The sequence below is a fragment of the Musa acuminata genome, chromosome BXJ2-5 (assembly GCF_036884655.1).
Source record: "Musa acuminata AAA Group cultivar baxijiao chromosome BXJ2-5, Cavendish_Baxijiao_AAA, whole genome shotgun sequence".
In the NCBI taxonomy this organism is placed as follows: Eukaryota; Viridiplantae; Streptophyta; class Magnoliopsida; order Zingiberales; family Musaceae; genus Musa; species Musa acuminata.
Window position 1 is genome coordinate 42994773 of NC_088342.1, and position 17022 is coordinate 43011794.

The 17022-nt window shown below is 36.1% G+C and overlaps 3 protein-coding genes across 3 annotated transcripts; 2 read left to right on the forward strand and 1 right to left on the reverse strand.

The window, feature by feature from the left end:
• Positions 1-6617: 6617 nt before the first annotated feature.
• On the reverse strand, positions 6618-8031 carry LOC135611832 (uncharacterized). Its single transcript, XM_065107477.1, has 2 exons — positions 7379-8031; positions 6618-6900 (listed from the first exon to the last, which is right to left on the reverse strand). Exons 1-2 carry the CDS (start codon positions 7819-7821, stop codon positions 6825-6827), a joined length of 519 nt encoding a protein of 172 aa, XP_064963549.1. The 5' UTR covers positions 7822-8031; the 3' UTR covers positions 6618-6824.
• Positions 8032-10995: 2964 nt separating this feature from the next.
• Positions 10996-12053, forward strand: LOC103985908 (transcription factor RAX3-like). Its single transcript, XM_009403763.2, has 3 exons — positions 10996-11137; positions 11323-11452; positions 11569-12053. The coding sequence occupies exons 1-3, from the start codon at positions 11002-11004 to the stop codon at positions 11924-11926; spliced, it is 624 nt and encodes a 207-aa protein (XP_009402038.2). The 5' UTR covers positions 10996-11001; the 3' UTR covers positions 11927-12053.
• A 1006-nt stretch (positions 12054-13059) lies between these two features.
• Positions 13060-14365, forward strand: LOC135611833 (pathogenesis-related protein PR-1-like). Its single transcript, XM_065107479.1, has one exon. It carries the CDS (start codon positions 13241-13243, stop codon positions 13745-13747), a length of 507 nt encoding a protein of 168 aa, XP_064963551.1. The 5' UTR covers positions 13060-13240; the 3' UTR covers positions 13748-14365.
• Positions 14366-17022: the final 2657 nt, after the last annotated feature.

Genomic DNA, 17022 nt, shown 5'->3' on the forward strand with positions numbered 1-17022 from the left:
TTCTTTTGTTCTTGGTGAGCTTTTGAGGAACAGTGGTTTCTTGGATCCTCCTTGCTCCGGGGATTAAAGATTGGGCACACGGTCCCATGGATCATGAGGAGGGATTCCTGTTACTGTTCTCCTTGCTGCTACTCCATGCACTTCTTAAATTGCCAGTAAATAAACAAGATAAGGTTGACAAATGTCAGAAATTTTGGTAGCACTTGCACTTGTTATTGCTTGGATTTATTTTTACCATTGTAGTGGATGTTTTTGTGTCGGAATCATATGATAAAATGATAGAGTTACTCTTAATCACATACATTTGTCATCTTAAAATTTTTTTTTCTCATTTTATATTCTATCGAAGTGATACCTAATTGTTCATAAATAAAAAATATTTTTCTTTCTATCTTTCGTAGTAACTCCACACATTTATCTTAGCAATATAAAATTTTATATGTTGTTAAAAAATATTTACCATACCTTATAATATCTCTCTAAATTAAAAAAATTGTCTTTAGAATTAAATGGTAAATTAGATGTTTGATAAGTAATAGCATCTTTGCAATTTATTTCATACAAATCCTATAAATCCTTAGAAGAAAACAAAGTATGACATAAAAGAAAGATAAAAAAGTAAACGAAAAATCATAAGAAGAGAAGTCGTATGTCGATGTGCAATGTTTGATAGTAACAACAAGTCGTAATGTATGTCTTAATTATTCGATGTTGAATTTTATATTAAGTGTAAGATCGAAAAGATTAAATTGATTTCAAGAGCAATGAGGCAAAAAAACAGAAAAAGAAAGAAAAAGTTTTATGGTAACAATAAATTGATTTGAGAGTAATGAGATCACCAAAAAAAAAAAAGGAAAAATAAAAGTTTGCAGGTAAATAAGCCGTACTGTCTTAATTATTTGTTATGTTGCATGTAAAGATCGAAAAGATTAAATTGATTTCAAGAGGAATGAGATAACGAAAGAAAACAAAGAAACCAAATAGCTCACGGAAGACGAACATGAAAACAGCCAGTCTTAATTGGCACAAAGTACAGTATGACACGGACACTCCACAAGTGCTCTAAGGCTAACAAAGCTTGCCGACATACTCCAAAGTCCAACGTTGCCATCTATGAGCTCCTTTGAGTACAATGTAAAGATTTATCTAAATGATGTAAAAGAACACATTGAAAGCTACATGGTAAGATGAGAGGAGGGGACAAAAATATTTAGGATGCTTGTTCTTCTATTTTTTTGGATTTTTTTCTTGCTTATGCTCAAACTTAAATGTTCAAGCCTCAATTTTCATAAATATTTTAATATGATTAATATTTTAAAGTAATTAAGACTCTTCATGTAGAGCTTGATCAATCTAATCTATCATGTAAGCATAAACTATTGAAGAAAATATTCTTTTCATCCTAACAAAAGATGGCACGATACAAAATCTGAAATCTTTATTTTTAATCTTATCATTAAATCTCCTTTTGGTAAGTTACTCGAAGGAAGCATTCAGGAAATAAGTGAGGTCGACTAGATAGACACAAATATTAAGAAAAAATTAATCTATTACAATTTGATTCCTGAGATCTATTCATATAGTAACTATGTTCTTTGGGTTTGGATAAGTCCTATATAAGAGATGCAATAATATCTTGTGTTCACATCAAATTCCCTACATGACAAGTTTGAGACAAAGGATATATGTTCTCGTACAAGTTCTCTTGTATGTCATCTTCTTTCCTTTCTCTCTCTTGTTCTTTCTCTCTCTCTACCTAATTTGATTGATAAATCTATTTTTATCATTTATCCTTTTAAAAAAGGAAAAAATCTTATCATAGTGTGTAACTGTTAAGAGTGAGAGATAATGATGATGATGATAATAATGATAATGATTATGTGATGTTAATTGTTGATAATTAACTTGATTCATAGAGGTTAGCTAATGGTGGCCTTCTTCACAAAAAGAAGCATGATTCTGCCATCACCTTTTGTTGACAAACTCTTCTTATTGTTGATTGCTTTGTCTATCTGTCCTTTGGCAAGACTATTATTTGTCACTCTCACTAGCAAGCTGCAAATTCATTGTGAAGGTTTTTAAGAAGAGCAATTTAATTCTTTTGAATTTGTTTTGATATGAACTTATATTTCAAAGGTGTGAAATGAAGAAAGATCTACATCTTGGTTTCATTTCATGATTTCTCTGACCTTGCTGTTCTCTAAATAAATTAATACTAAATATACTTTACCATTTCATAGGGTTCTTGCATTAAAATAGAAAAAAGTAATAATTTAGTTTGACATTATATATATATATATATATATGATAAATTTTAGAATTATAATTCTATCTTTAAATCTTTTTACATCTATACTATTTTTCTTAACATCCTTATCAACAATATTTCCTACATTATTTTTGTCTTTAGTTTTTTTAGTATACCAAATTCTAAATCTATTACTATCAACCTTTTTGAATTTTTTTATACCTATTTAGTATCTTGTAAGCAAATATTATTAAATTTTCTCTAATCTCTTATCTGAAAGTAATCTATTCTTATATTCCAAGTTGCTAATTTAATTATTTATTTTCAAACAAATTTTTTTACTCCTATTGGAATAAAACAATAAATTGACACAACATCTAGACACCGATGTGATGGGATATTTTTAAATAATTTAATATTTTCAATTCGGGATACCTAAGTGGTAAAAGTGACTTACGTCTAATTATTAATAATATTGAAATCAGTTAAGATCTATATTCATATAGTCTTATATTAATTGTTAATAATATAATACAACCCTTCACTATTTTCATTCGAGTTTGGGATTGACATTGACAATATTAATCTTTGTTAGTTGTTACTTAATTATTTATTAAATTTTTTAATTGACATTACTAACCTTTAAATCCTTATTATGCTGATAAAATAATCTATAGTTAATGTTTGTCATACTAGAAATAATTAACCTATTTTTTTTTTTATGGATGCTTAGGTTCTAACATCTGAAGTATTTCATATACTATATTAAAATTTATAAGTACAAATATCTTATTTTTTTAACTATTATTTTTTACCATTAAGAATAAAAAGGGAGCAATATAATCGGCACTTCAAACTATTTCATTCCACTTTCTTTGACAAAAGATTCAATTAACAACTTTGCTATTGTTGCATTAGTTTAAACTAAATAATGTTTAATTAACCTTATTCATTATAGATATTAATAAAAGTGATTTATATGGAGGGTGTTAATATTCAAAGTATACTTTTACTATATTTAAATTTGTAAGCATAAATATCTTATTTTCCAACTTTTACAGTGACAAACATATAAAAACTCCTATTATTTTTTTGACCATTAAAAAACAAAAGCAGCAATATAGTCATTCTTTATATTTTTGACAACCCAATTAAGCTGATGGATTTGAGGCACTCCAAACTGTCTCATTCCCACTTTCTTTACACTTCCTTTCTAACTCTTGGGACCAGCTATGTGCCAAGCAAAGCAGCTCCTCCTCAGCTCCATCATGGAAAGGTGTGTTGGCCTGCAAGGGATGAGCTGCCCATATGCTTGGCTGACTAAGTTTAGCTTGAATGTCTCATTCTTTCTGTTCCATTTCTCCTCCCCAGGACATGACCACAAGGCACTGATAATGGCATTTGTTCTGCTGGTGGTTGATTCTTAGTCATATCATTCAAGATTTAGCTGACAGAGATGTCTGCACACTTTGAGGCCATCATGCCCTCACATTTTAAAGATGCACATCAGAGAAAGAAGGATCCTAATTGTTTGAGCAAGGACATGAAAGTGACCAAGGACTTGTCTTGTGCTAACAGATTCAAAAAGCTTAAAACTAGGGTCAAAGTTTCTGTCTTGTGGTGACTGGATACGTAGAATTGTTGCCAAAGCTTGGCCTTTGGCAGCATGACTCACTCACCTCACTTGTAAACTTTCAGCCTCTCATCTCCTCCAACTTGACTTATGATAGGGATAATATTCGTCCTTTCACTTGAATTGTGATAGAAATAATATCCGATGTCTCATCGAAAACTAACACACGAAGTTAACTCGAAAGAAATGATAAAATAGGATGATCGAATTTGTCATGTCATGATAAATCATACTAAAAAATATTTTTAAAATTATTAAGAATCCGAACAATATTTCTCGTCGGATATTAAGGTATGAGTAGAAAATTTATTGATGATGATATAGATTCTTTTTCTCTAATTTATCTCTGATGTATTAGTTAACTTAGTGTTAGAGGAAGCATATCAATAACGTATCTAATAATAATTTTTTTTTAAGGAGTGATTGTAAAATTTTATCTACAATCTTTTTATAAAATATTTAACATGAATCTCAATGTAGCTTAGAAAATTTATATATATGTAGTTTTACTTATTGAGCTTTGTAGGTCTAAATAAAAGAACTAATTCTTATGATTGTTGTATTGAACCAGAAGAGGAGAATCTGCCACATTTGCAGTGCACCACCACGTCTTCCCCACTCTCACTGCATTGATGAAAGTCTTATATGTTACAAGATGCATCTATTTTTTTCTAAGCTGAATCAGGTAATCAATGGAAGGAGTCAGGTGCATCCCTGAACATGCTTCACATGATCTGCCTCTGTTCATCACATGGAATATAATATGCACCATTCGGAATGCAACTCACATCACGGATCGACAAGTGTTGCAAATAAAGGTTTCCAGCCTGCAGTCAGCAGAGTTGAGAGAGAGAGAGAGAGAGAGACATACATAGATCCTCGTCTCATGTGGGAAGCACATACATTGCAGAATCCCTGCTGCTGCTGCTGCTGACACAGGAAATTGTGCATGGTACCTGATGGCAGCCATATCAGATTCTTCTGTCCTTTTGTGTCACAGAGATGATGATGGGAATCACTCACAGCTACAGAACTCATTGCTGGGAAGGTGGCAGTACTTGTAGCAGCCACAGCATTATTATCCTGAGCAATAGTTCCCTGCTGCTGCTGCTGCTGCTGCCCTGCTCTGAACAACACAACCAGAGCACCACTTTCCAACCCATTAAGAGGACAAGCTTGATGATCCTCTTCTTCCTCACATATCAACAGTACATTTAGAAGCCAAAGCACAATAGTTATCCACTGCACTTATGGACATCACCAAAACCAAACACATGAGAGGACAAGCCTGAAAAGTTCCAAGCTCAATGCACTGTTTGGGAGACTGTGTGGGTGTACTCCTCTTCCTCACAGTTCTTTGCTATCACCAAAACTGACTCATAAAGTGGACAAGCTTGAGATGTTGCAAGTCATGCCCAATGCATTCTCTGTTTGGAGAGGTATGGTACACATGAAAGGAGGGTAGTACTCTTCCTCACAGCTAATCAAATGCCTCCTGAGCAACAGTTCTTTTCTGCTCTTCAGAACAGCACAATGCCAGAGCTCATCTTGAAGCATTCCAAATCAAGGTGGGGGCTGTATACACCTTGGAAGTGTAGAGTACAAACATTTGATTCAATCGCAGCTAAACAAATGTTTTCAAGGTGGCAGGACATTTTAAAAATCAAAATATTTTTATAATACTACAGTTTAATATCATATCCAAAGTATGAGATGACTTCAATTGTCTTATAATAATTAAATAAGTCTATTATTATAAATTTAAGTTTAATCATTTTGGATCGATGATTCAAGCTTCATAAGTTAATAGATTAATTATTTTATCGAATCGAATGATGATAAGTTATATCAAAATTAACATTGTGTTAAGTAGAAAATGATTAATGAATATGATAGAGAGCACATCATATCATAAGATTATCATTATATTAAGTCTGATATGTTTTATATTAAGATTTGATTTTTAGATTATGATGAACTTTGACGATGATGTCAAGCAGCATTTGAGCGAAAAAGATTATAATACCTTATATCATAATCTAAAGAATACTATTGTTAATTTGGTTCAAACATGTTAAGTTCGTAGTTTAGACTAATTGTAATATCTTGTATTATATTTTAAAGAGTACTACAGTTAATTTGATCCAAACATGTTAGGTTAGTAATTTAGACTAAAAAAAAATTAATGAATCAATTATCCTATCGAATCTCATTGTGATGTTTTATCATAAATGATAATTTTCTTTTTCAACCAAACAATCAAGGAAAAGTTTAAAAAGGGCAAATGGATATGCATTTGAACAGTGTTATGGGATGGAAACTCTGAGGCCACAACCATGAAGGCCTGTTGGGAGACAGCAGTTCAATGGAGTTCCTCATCATTAATCCAATCCTTGGCCATGTGTATCATGTTCTTCATGTTCCCATGAACTCATCCCATCATTCCAAGAGGATTCTTTCTTCACATACTGTTGATGACTTCAGGGTATCCAATGCTTGTTCAACACATGATTGGCATATCTTATATGAAACCATCAATTCACCAGTTCTTTTTTCTTTGGGCATGAATCATATCCAGGCAGTAGGTAATAAGAACAGATTCTGCTCATAATGCTGCCTTGAGATAGGGATGTGCCCACCATCTGGTTGAAGCTGCCAAAAGCCAAGATTCTGCTAGGGATGGCAGCTTGAGATGTGTAATTTGCACTCTTCACAGTCTATATTAGACTGTTTGATTATATATATATATATATATATATATATATATATATATATATATGCACATAATTTTGAAAAAAAGTTGAAACCAACATTTAATGCATTTCCAGAATGATATATTTAATGCATTATATACATTAGCAAAGAGGTATCCTTAGCATCGGTGACAAATACTTTATGGCAACTGTAGACTACAGAAACCACCAACCAACATGAAGATCCTCTTTAAGGAAAATGGTTACCACCATTGATGACTATTTGAGGGTTTCTCATAACCCTGAGTGGCCACCAAGGCAAAGGCCTGCAGAAACTCAAATGAAACTGAGGATTACAAGTATATCATTGAGTGTGATGGTTCGTTTAATGCTAAGAACTTTGCTACAGGATTAGGCTACATCATCAAGAATGGTCATGAAACTTGGATAGCAACAGAGAGTCAAACTAGTGGGTCGGAGAAGCCAGTGTGTGCAGGAGAAAAGGCCATTCTTCTAGCATTGGGAAAGGACGAAAGACGAAGGTTCGTGGAATGTTGTAAGTGTTGGAGATCCATACAGGGATATATATTTTTGTAGTTGCTGATTAAGTTATAATATTGTTCCTTTCCTTTTCATAAGTCACAATGTCTCAATTACCTAAGATCATTACATGAATCTCTACCGAACGACAAGATGTGGTGCAATTCAAGAGAGAGAAACGGAACACAACATGAGATTTAGTCATCCAAGACAGATTGTGTACTCTAAGCAATGCAAAACTGAGAAGAAACAGCTCCCCCTTACTTCAATGTGTATCCATCCTCCTCCAAGCTCTTCTGCCTGCAGTATCTCAGCTGAAGGGAGACCTGCCTCTCCATCCGCAACTGCCGGTAGAAGTTCTCGATGAACCTGTCTGCCCTCTGGTTGATGTCGTCGTCGGACGACGCACCGCTGAGTGACCTCGACGCCTCCGACCCGGGGCTCGTCGTCCTCGACGCCGGTGACCTCGACAAGCTCACCGTCCTCGAGAGCGTCCTCGACGACGACGACCCGGCCTCGTAGCCGTCATCGTCGGTGCAGTCGAGCAGGCTCGGTCGGGCGGTGAAGCTCAGCCGGCGAGACACCAGCGGCGATCTCTTGAGGGAGGAGGCCATCCATCTGGTGGCATCAAAAGACAGCAAGAACCTTACCTTCTGAATTGCCCTCCTGAGAAGGCTTAGAAGTGGAATTCTCTTCCTGTCAGCCATGAAGCTGTGTGACAAGGAACAGAAGAAGCTGGTTGGTGGCTTGTCTTATAAGATAGAGAGAGAGGTGGATATCCGCAATCTGTATTGGGTGTCAAGAATCTGCCAGTTTGGTGAGGGAAGAAGACATGAGGATAGAGGAGAATTCTCTGGTTACTATCTCCCAAGGAGAAAGATAAATTCCATGTAGTGTGGTGGTAAGGCTAAAAGCAATTTGCTTTGGGGGCAAGCAATGTGGTTTAGAAGTCTAGGAGACATAAAAAGGCAATGCATGTTCCTATCAAGCAATAGTACAGCATCACATTTTAGACTGCACAGTGGATCTTAACTCATATTATTGATCTATATTATTTATATGGAACATCTTTGTCGAATATGATAACTTTAAGTGCATCAAAGCTTATGGACGAAGTCAGCTGAAAAGATTGATAATGTGCACGACAAATTCTCCCAATTCAATAATCTGATTGGACCATCTTAACCATTCAACAAGCTCCACATTCACTATTTTATTCACAGTATTTTCTTTATTATGACAATAATTAATTTGCTTACCTAAGTGGTCATGAAAAACTATGCTAATCCACATATTTTCTCAATTCAATAATAATTATTTACATGAATGGGCCTGTACTGTAAGAGTTGGATGGAATCATTGATATATTAATTTATTGAATCTGAATCATTAATCCAAAATGTTGTGTGTATGATGATATCAAATGATTTATCTGTGATATTTATTTGTTGGCATTCTTTTCCTAGCAAATCAGTCATGAGATTGCAGTTTAATCACTTCAGAAGTGGTTTTCCTAGCAATCAGCATTCCATGAAGTCTTTGTAAGTTCAACCAAAGCCTCAAAATATATTCCTAGAAATTCTTATGAGATCTTTAGGTGACTTATCTCCATCATCTTAATTGTTCCTTAAAACATAAGGAACAAGGGAACTTCTTTGATAGAATCAATCCTATGATGCCTTGTATTAGTTGGAGAGAGAGAGAGAGAGAGAGAGAGGAAGAAAAGATGGATGTTTAGGAAGGAAAGTAATGTCCTGTCTATGATAAAAAGGAATTGTACCAAAATACATCTTGTGCTGTCACAACTCACAACCTCCAAGAATGACCTAAGCAACACCTCCTACTATGGATAAGGCTTAGCAAGTTGTTTATCTTCTCACACACCTACCTCATACCATTTACTTTTCTAGAATCTACAAACTTTTCTTAGATTCTCTACTATTTACTTTGTTGATTGTCTTTCCAAGGACATGGAATTGTGATGTGATATGATGACAACTTGGGTGATTTCTATATGCATAAAAAAAGGTTCCTCTATGATGTGCTCACTTGTATTAAAGGAATTTGGCTTTTGTGAGCCAAGTTCAAAAGAAAAACAAGCCAAGCTTACATTATTTTAGCAAATATAGAATTATGTTGCTACATAGAAAGTTCATTTAATGACCAAAGTGAACAATCTTGACTCTGAGTACTAGTAATTAGCTTTGCATGCAAGTCACCCTAGCACATGGATGGAGGTTTCTACCTTGAATGCTAGCACAAACTCAAACCCATTAAGCTCCCACACATGGTCATCCCCTGTGCTTCTCTCAGCTGGATTTGATGAGGTGAGACAGCTTCAAGCAGAATCCAAACACTAGGCAAAGTCAAGGAGAAGACACAGACATCTCTCTTCCCTGTCCTTCTCCTTCCTCTGCATTTTTTTTCATTTACCCTACTTTATGTACTTAATTCTCTCACCATAAGGGTGTTAGTCCATGCAAGGGTTACTCACTTTTACTGCAAGAAAAGCTTTGCCACTCCTAATTTATTCCTTGACAAAACATATGTGGAAGTAGAAATTAATACTAGACCCAATGTGGTCAGGAAATATAAATGAATCAGATTTTAAATATTAGGAAGAGTTATAAAAATGATATCAAGAATGTTCTAAGATACAATATGAAAAATCTCTTCCTGGAGATTATAAAAAATGATGCTCTTATACTTTATATGGATGATTAAAAAAATGATTATAGTCTTTGACGATCTAAATACCGAAGAAATATTGCATAATGATAGAAATATCAAAATATTATGAAAAAGAAAAAAATTAATGAAAAGAAATAAATGTTTTTTATTTTCTCTCTCTTTAGCCTAACAGTGTAAATTTCCATCCACTAGTCCAAGGAAGAGAATATGTGCTTTAAGGCAGACTTGTTTGAATGACAAAAATTAGCAGACAAGCTGTGTTAGCTTTAGCTTGATGGTGATTGATTGTGAACTGGGGCAGCTTCTTGTTGTCTTTGCATGCAATTAACTATCATTAAATTTCATGGACAGGATGGAGTGTGTAGTATGGTCTTCCCTTGGACACATTTCTCATGTTAGGAATACATCTATTCATGTTATTCTTTTCTACCAACCATGTAGAGATCCCTGGTGACTACTTCTTGACATTTGATCAAGTAGGAATTCTCCAGCCATAATCTGATGCTGGTGAGTGTGATCAGTATGTCCATATTAAGATCTAAACTGAGAAATAAGAAGAGGAGAGGGTATTAAGAACAAAACTGAGAAAAACTAACATTTTAATTAACAAGTCCTCAAGAATGTCATCTAAGCTCTCATCCACTTTATAAGTTAATCATTAGGTCACATGAAATCAGTTGCTTCATTTTCAAGAAGCCTCCAAGTTACAAATCATTTTGTTTGACTTGCACAATTTGATCCATGAAATGGTCCATCGTATATTGTTTGAAGCAAAGACTCTCATGCACCCTTCAAAGCCTGCTAGTAGTCAAAGTCATTCTTTGGGGTATAAACCTAGTGGAAGAAGAAGTCCTCTCCTGATCTCCATCTGGTCTTCAATCTAAAAGCTTACCATAACCATCACTTGCTTTTGCTAATCAAGCCGTAACATAGTATTCATGGACTTGCTCAATCCTTCAAGATTTGATATCCATTAAACAAAGGCCATACATTGCAAACTCGGCAAACAAGGTGACTAAAAGAAGCCTTCAACTCAGTGCCCACAGTGTAAGCATCACGTCACATCCACACCATCTTGCTCTCCCGGTGTCTTCCTATAAGACTTGGCCTCACCCTCCCAGGGATTGCCAAAGACCTCAACTTCTCTTGCTGTCAGCTGAATATAAATAGATAGATAGAGATAGAGAGAAAGCGATATGGGGAGAGCTCCTTGTTGTGACAAGGCTAACGTGAAGAAGGGAGCATGGTCACCTGAGGAGGCCGCAAAGCTGAAGGCTTATATTGAGGAGCATGGAATTGGAGCCTATTGGCTCTCACTGCCTCACAAGATTGGTGTGTCCTCCTTGTTTATGAGCTCACATAGACGAGTGAGAGAGCAAAAGATTGCATGAATGAGACCAAGTGCAGGTTTTATACACTATGACCCGCAAATATATATATATATATATATATATATATGATATTGTGATATTGAAACTGGAAGAAGCAATTGTATGTGCTTTGGTTCATCAACTCAGGCCTGAAGAGGTGTGGGAAAAGCTGCAGGTTGAGGTGGCTTAACTATCTGAGGCACAACATCAAGCATGGTGGCTTTTCTGAGGAAGAAGACCAAGTCATATGTAGCCTCTACATAAGTATCGGAAGCAGGTACAACATCATCTGTTCTAATTCCTGCTCCATCTCTAGTTGTGGCAAAAGCTTTTGAGCTCCTCTCATCATGTGATTACAGGTTGATGACAGCTTGGCTTTCATGCAAAGTTTAGGTGGTCAATGATTGCAGCCCAGCTGCTAGGGAGAACAGATAATGACATCAAGAATCATTGGAACACACGGCTGAAGAAGAAGCTACTTGGCATGCAAACAGAGCCATCACAATCTCCATGCCTTCCTTCACAAACCCTAAGTGCATCAGCCCTTCAAAGGATGCAGCTCCTGTATGCTTTCTTCTTGTCCAACATCCCTGCGCTGGGTGGCAAGCTTTTGGAGACATCTCATCAGACCCTACCGCAAATGGAACAGGAAATCCAGATCTCGATGAGCCAAATTGTACAAGAAGATATGGATTGTTCATGGCATGGAGTTCATCCTTTGCAGTACCTAATGATGGAAACGAGAGTATGATGAGTTGGTGGTCAAGTAATGGTTTCGAGGAGAAAGGAGCACTGAACTATTCTGCCTCATCTCCCCAACTTGATTCCATGCTTCAAGAGTATGTCTTAGCAGGCATTGACAGCATCCAGATTCTAAGCTTTAGGTAGATGTTGTGAAGAGCATAACTCCTCTGGTTCTACATGAGTAGATATACCATTGCAGTGTTGTTCTTCGATCACTTATCTGCATCAACATTTTCTATATGTTGTGCAATGGTAAGAATCACAGTAATAGATCACATTACAGGTGATTTGTTTCTTCTTCCTGTTCCATAAGAAGCTCTTGCTAATATCTCACACTCAGCTCTGTCAGGAACTTTCTCCCTTCTTTAATCCGGATTACATATGTAATGACCAAACTTAATCCATGACTCCTTTCCATTTCCTGTAGGCTTTGAACTCCAGCAACCTCAAGTCTAAATATCAAACTAGGATTCACAAAATGAGTTCAAACACTAGGAGCTATTACAACATATAGAGGAAATGTTGCCTCCATTAAAATCAATGTCTTCCTGCTGATATTTTCATGTATCTGATCAACATTGATTGGGAGATCAATTATGTTTGTGAGCTCTGAAACAAGCATTGTCACAATTACACATGCTGTGATGCAATGAGATCAAACTGAGATGCTTTGTCAAGCTTTTTTCTTCTATTGAGTTGCTAGATATTCTATAATAAGGAAACCACAACCAACTGACATTAATCTACTATAAGCTTCACAATCTTTCTTACAAGACTAATGGGAATGATTAATGATCATGAGAGACCACAAGGCTTGTTGGAATGACTCCATCATAGGATCTGACTTGCCTTTAGCAGTTGGCCAGCCATAAAGAGGGGAATTGTTAGGTTCAGTTTAATTCATAGATTCATACACAATCCAATAAGATTGACGGTCTTCAAGAAATGATTTATGTCGGTTATGAAGTTAGATGGATGATCAATTTTGACATCAAGATATATTATCTAAAAGAAATCATCATATCAATCTCGAGATTAGTACCCATTTTTTATTAGGTATGAGCTAAGAATTGTTAATGGCCGAATCTAACATGAATTGCCATGTTCTAAGTTGTGGAGGTTGAAGAAGGTTCACGGGGCATATGGTCCACTATGATTACCCAAAAGTATTCCGTCTTAGTTGGATTTGGGAATCTAAAGCCTGCATCGTTGAACGTGGCTGCCACCGCAGCATCCACAAAAAGCCCAACCGCTAAACCACAGCCATAACTATATATCGAACAGGTAGTGGGCATCTCGGAGCGGGCGAGTGAGGCCGGACATGGCGGTGCGCAGCGAGCTCCTGCTCTTGTGTTCCGTGATGATCGCGTTGGTTCTGGTGGAGGGGGCGGAGGGGGGGAGACGGCCGCGGGCGGGGCTGGCGGGGCAGCTGCTGCGATCGCACAACGCGGCGCGGGCCGCGGTGGGGCTGCCGCCGCTGGCCTGGGACGCGCGGCTGGCGCGGTACGCCGAGTCGTACGGCGGGAGGCGGCGGAGGGACTGCGCGCTGGCCCATTCCGGGGGGCCGTACGGGGAGAACATCTTCTGGGGGAGCGGGGCGCGGTGGCGGCCGGCCCAGGCGGCGGCGGCCTGGGTCGGGGAGCGCCGCTGGTACCACTACCGCTCCAACTCCTGCTCCGCCCCCGAGTGCGGCCACTACACCCAGATAGTGTGGCGGAGCACCCGGCGGTTGGGCTGCGCCATGGTGAGCTGCTCAGGGAGGAAGGGTGTGCTCGTGGTCTGTGAGTACGACCCCCCCGGCAACTACATCGGTGAAAGGCCTTATTGATCCCCCTCCCCCCCCCCCCCCCCCCATCGCCATTGATTTGACCTCCGTGTACATTGCTCATTCGATGATCGATGGAATTGCTTGATCCTTCATTCGTTATTTTAAATTTTTTTTACAATTATAAATCGTGCTCGATCGATCCTTCATTCATTATTAGAATCTTTTATGAGATTCATCCTCTTACATTTCTGCAATCACTATTATCCAATCAAAAGCTTGAAGGCGACTTCAGTAGGAACACAATCCGATATATGTATGGGTAAGCAGTTTGAAGGCTCCACTGTGGTTGGGGGGGACTGTGGGACGACACTCACATGGTGTATGACATAGGAGAGAGGGAGGGTCAGATGGAGTTGCAGTGACATGGGGACAGGCATAATGTGCACCATTAATTCCTTTGACTTTACAGGTGGGATCGAAGGCAGGGCATGCAACGCAGAAAAATACTAGTGGCGTTGGGGTCCCGACCACATGGGCCTTCTTTTGGAATTTATCTCATGGCAAGCTCGTAATTTTTTATATGTATATATATATATAGCGATTTTTTGAAAAATATTATTTTTATTTTGTTTTCCAAGAAATATTCTCTATTTCTAGAATTTTCAAACAATGTCACATTTTTGTCTAATACTTAGAAGATCATTTTCTCTCCTTTTTTTTTTTTCTTATGGACTAGTTGAATTATAATGTTTTTACACTGTGTTATAGGGTTTTAATGATACTAGAAAAATGTTATAATGTAATTAAAAATAACTTAACAAAGTATTTTTGTATAAATCTTAACAAAATATTTTGCTTATAATATTTTTACACAATGTTATAGTGTTTTTAGCAATATTAGTATATATATATATATTATAACATAATAATTTTATTTTTAATAATATAAAAAATATAACATAGTATAAAAATATTTTAACATGATATTTTTATAATATTTTCTAATATTTTTAAAAATATTATAACTAGTTTATCCTATGTGGTTGGGGACACTGCTTGGGATTTATGGACATAAGGGGCACTTCTAAAAGATTTTTTTTTTTTTTTTTTTTAGAATTCAACCCTTCCAACACAAAATATGAGTAGGATTTATGCCTTAGTAACTATAAATTTTATTTTCATGAATTAAAAAATTAATAATAATAATAATAATAATTAGACTAATAAGAACAATTTACAACCTGAACACCTTCCAATTAATCTTGTTCTTTAGCCCAAAGTTTACCTATTGGATTTCTTAGGCTACTAATATAAGTTATCTCAGCCTTTTACTTAATGATGAGAAATTCTCCAGCAAAAATTATGAGGTTTCAATTATTTTTCGAACACTTATATATGAATTCAATAAAAACAAAATATACATATACATGAAGCACTCAAAATAGTCCAGTTTGGGCCAGGCCCAGCCCAGCCCAGCCCAGATTTCAGGCCCTCAGATTCACAATCCTCATCCATTGATCTCCCTTTGAGATTTGTATATATATATATATATATATATATATATATATATATATATATATATATATATATATATATATATATATATATATATATATATTAGTTAGGTTGGTGATATGAGTTGCATTCATATTTTAAGATAGAGTTGGTAGCATCATCTCTTCCGAAGATGAGATTTTATCTCAGGATAATGTTTAATATGATTATATATTTTTTTTTTCTTAAGAATACTTTCTTTATTACTAAATATAAATTATATTTATCTTTTAATTAGATATGATTAGTTTATGTTCTCCACCAATATTGCTACAAGTGTGTTGGTGTGTGTCCATTGCATATGACATGCAAAAGAACAGGCGATGATGGAGATGGCATGACATGGGGTTGAATCCAACACAGCATTTGGGATTCAACCACGACTCTCCTCTCTCCCTATCAAATCAACATTTTTCAAAGGACTTCAATTATTTTTTGAGTACTTCAAATAATATATATATGTAGAAAATACAATGAGTCGAACAATAGATTGAATCCATAATTTCAATCATTTAGAAACTCGATTTTTTACATACTTCACTGAAACAATAATTCAAAATTCTCATTTATTTTTTTTTATAATTTATAATTCTAAAGTTTTATATTTTAGTAATAATAAGTTATTAATTTTATTTTTTATTTTAATCTCTTAGAGTCGAAATTTCATCCACAAATACTCTAAAAACAAGAGAGAGAGAGAGAGAGAGAGAGAGAGAGAGAGAGAGAGAGAGAGAGAGTATTATATTCATCATCCCTGTTTTAACGTCGAAGGTAGAGAGACGCTATCAGATGATGGGATGGAGGCTCGGTTGCTGGAGCGAGGCACAGGCGACGGAGGTCGCACTTGGACGGGTTCGACGACGACAAGGCCACCCGAAGTCAATGTGGGGCTGCAGCAGCACTGCCGACCTCCACGGCCACTGGTGTGTGGAATGGACGGGGAGAAGGGAGGAGAAGAAGGTGCGAGGAGAGGACTCATGAGCTGGTTGGTGTTCGATGCAGCCCACGGGTGACGGAGACGTTCACATGCACTTTGTCTTCCCCGTACGTCCTAATCTTGGACTCACCTAACCAGGCTTTCTCGAGGAAGGAGACGACTCTACCTAATGCACTGCTCAAGCAAATTCTGATCACATTCAAACACATTGATTCTGATCCATCTCATCTCTTACTGTTGATTCTGATAAGCGAGTCGGAAGAGTTGATGCTTACTTGGAAGAATCAATGTAACATGACACATACAAACAAGCAAACAAAGGAGCACAACAACTGCCAATAGGATCTCCAAACAAATATCAACTCGCACGTAGACTACAAATATTAATCTGCTAGTGATATATATCAAATTTATTTCTTAAAATTGATTATTCTTTTAAGATGCAAGTTAGTTTAACTAGTAAAAATCTTGACGGTTGATAGTGACCTTGTCCTCATTTTTCTCAAAATAAAAATATTTCCGAAAAAGATATCCACTCAGATATACGTAATATATATCGAAAATGTCATTCAGGATAACTAGTAAAGATCTTGATTATTAATAATAAATTTGTATAATTAAATTTCATCTTTATTGCTTGATTTATAACATATGGAGAATAGTAAAAAAGATGTCACAGCAAAATATTTTTGAAAATATCAAATAATATGCTAAAAAATAGATAGTTTATAACCCAGACTTTGATCGATACATCGTCTATAAATAATCAATGTATGCAATCTTAACTTTGATATCCGAATCATTCGACTCGTAAAAAAAATAATCTTATCGAGATTCATGAATT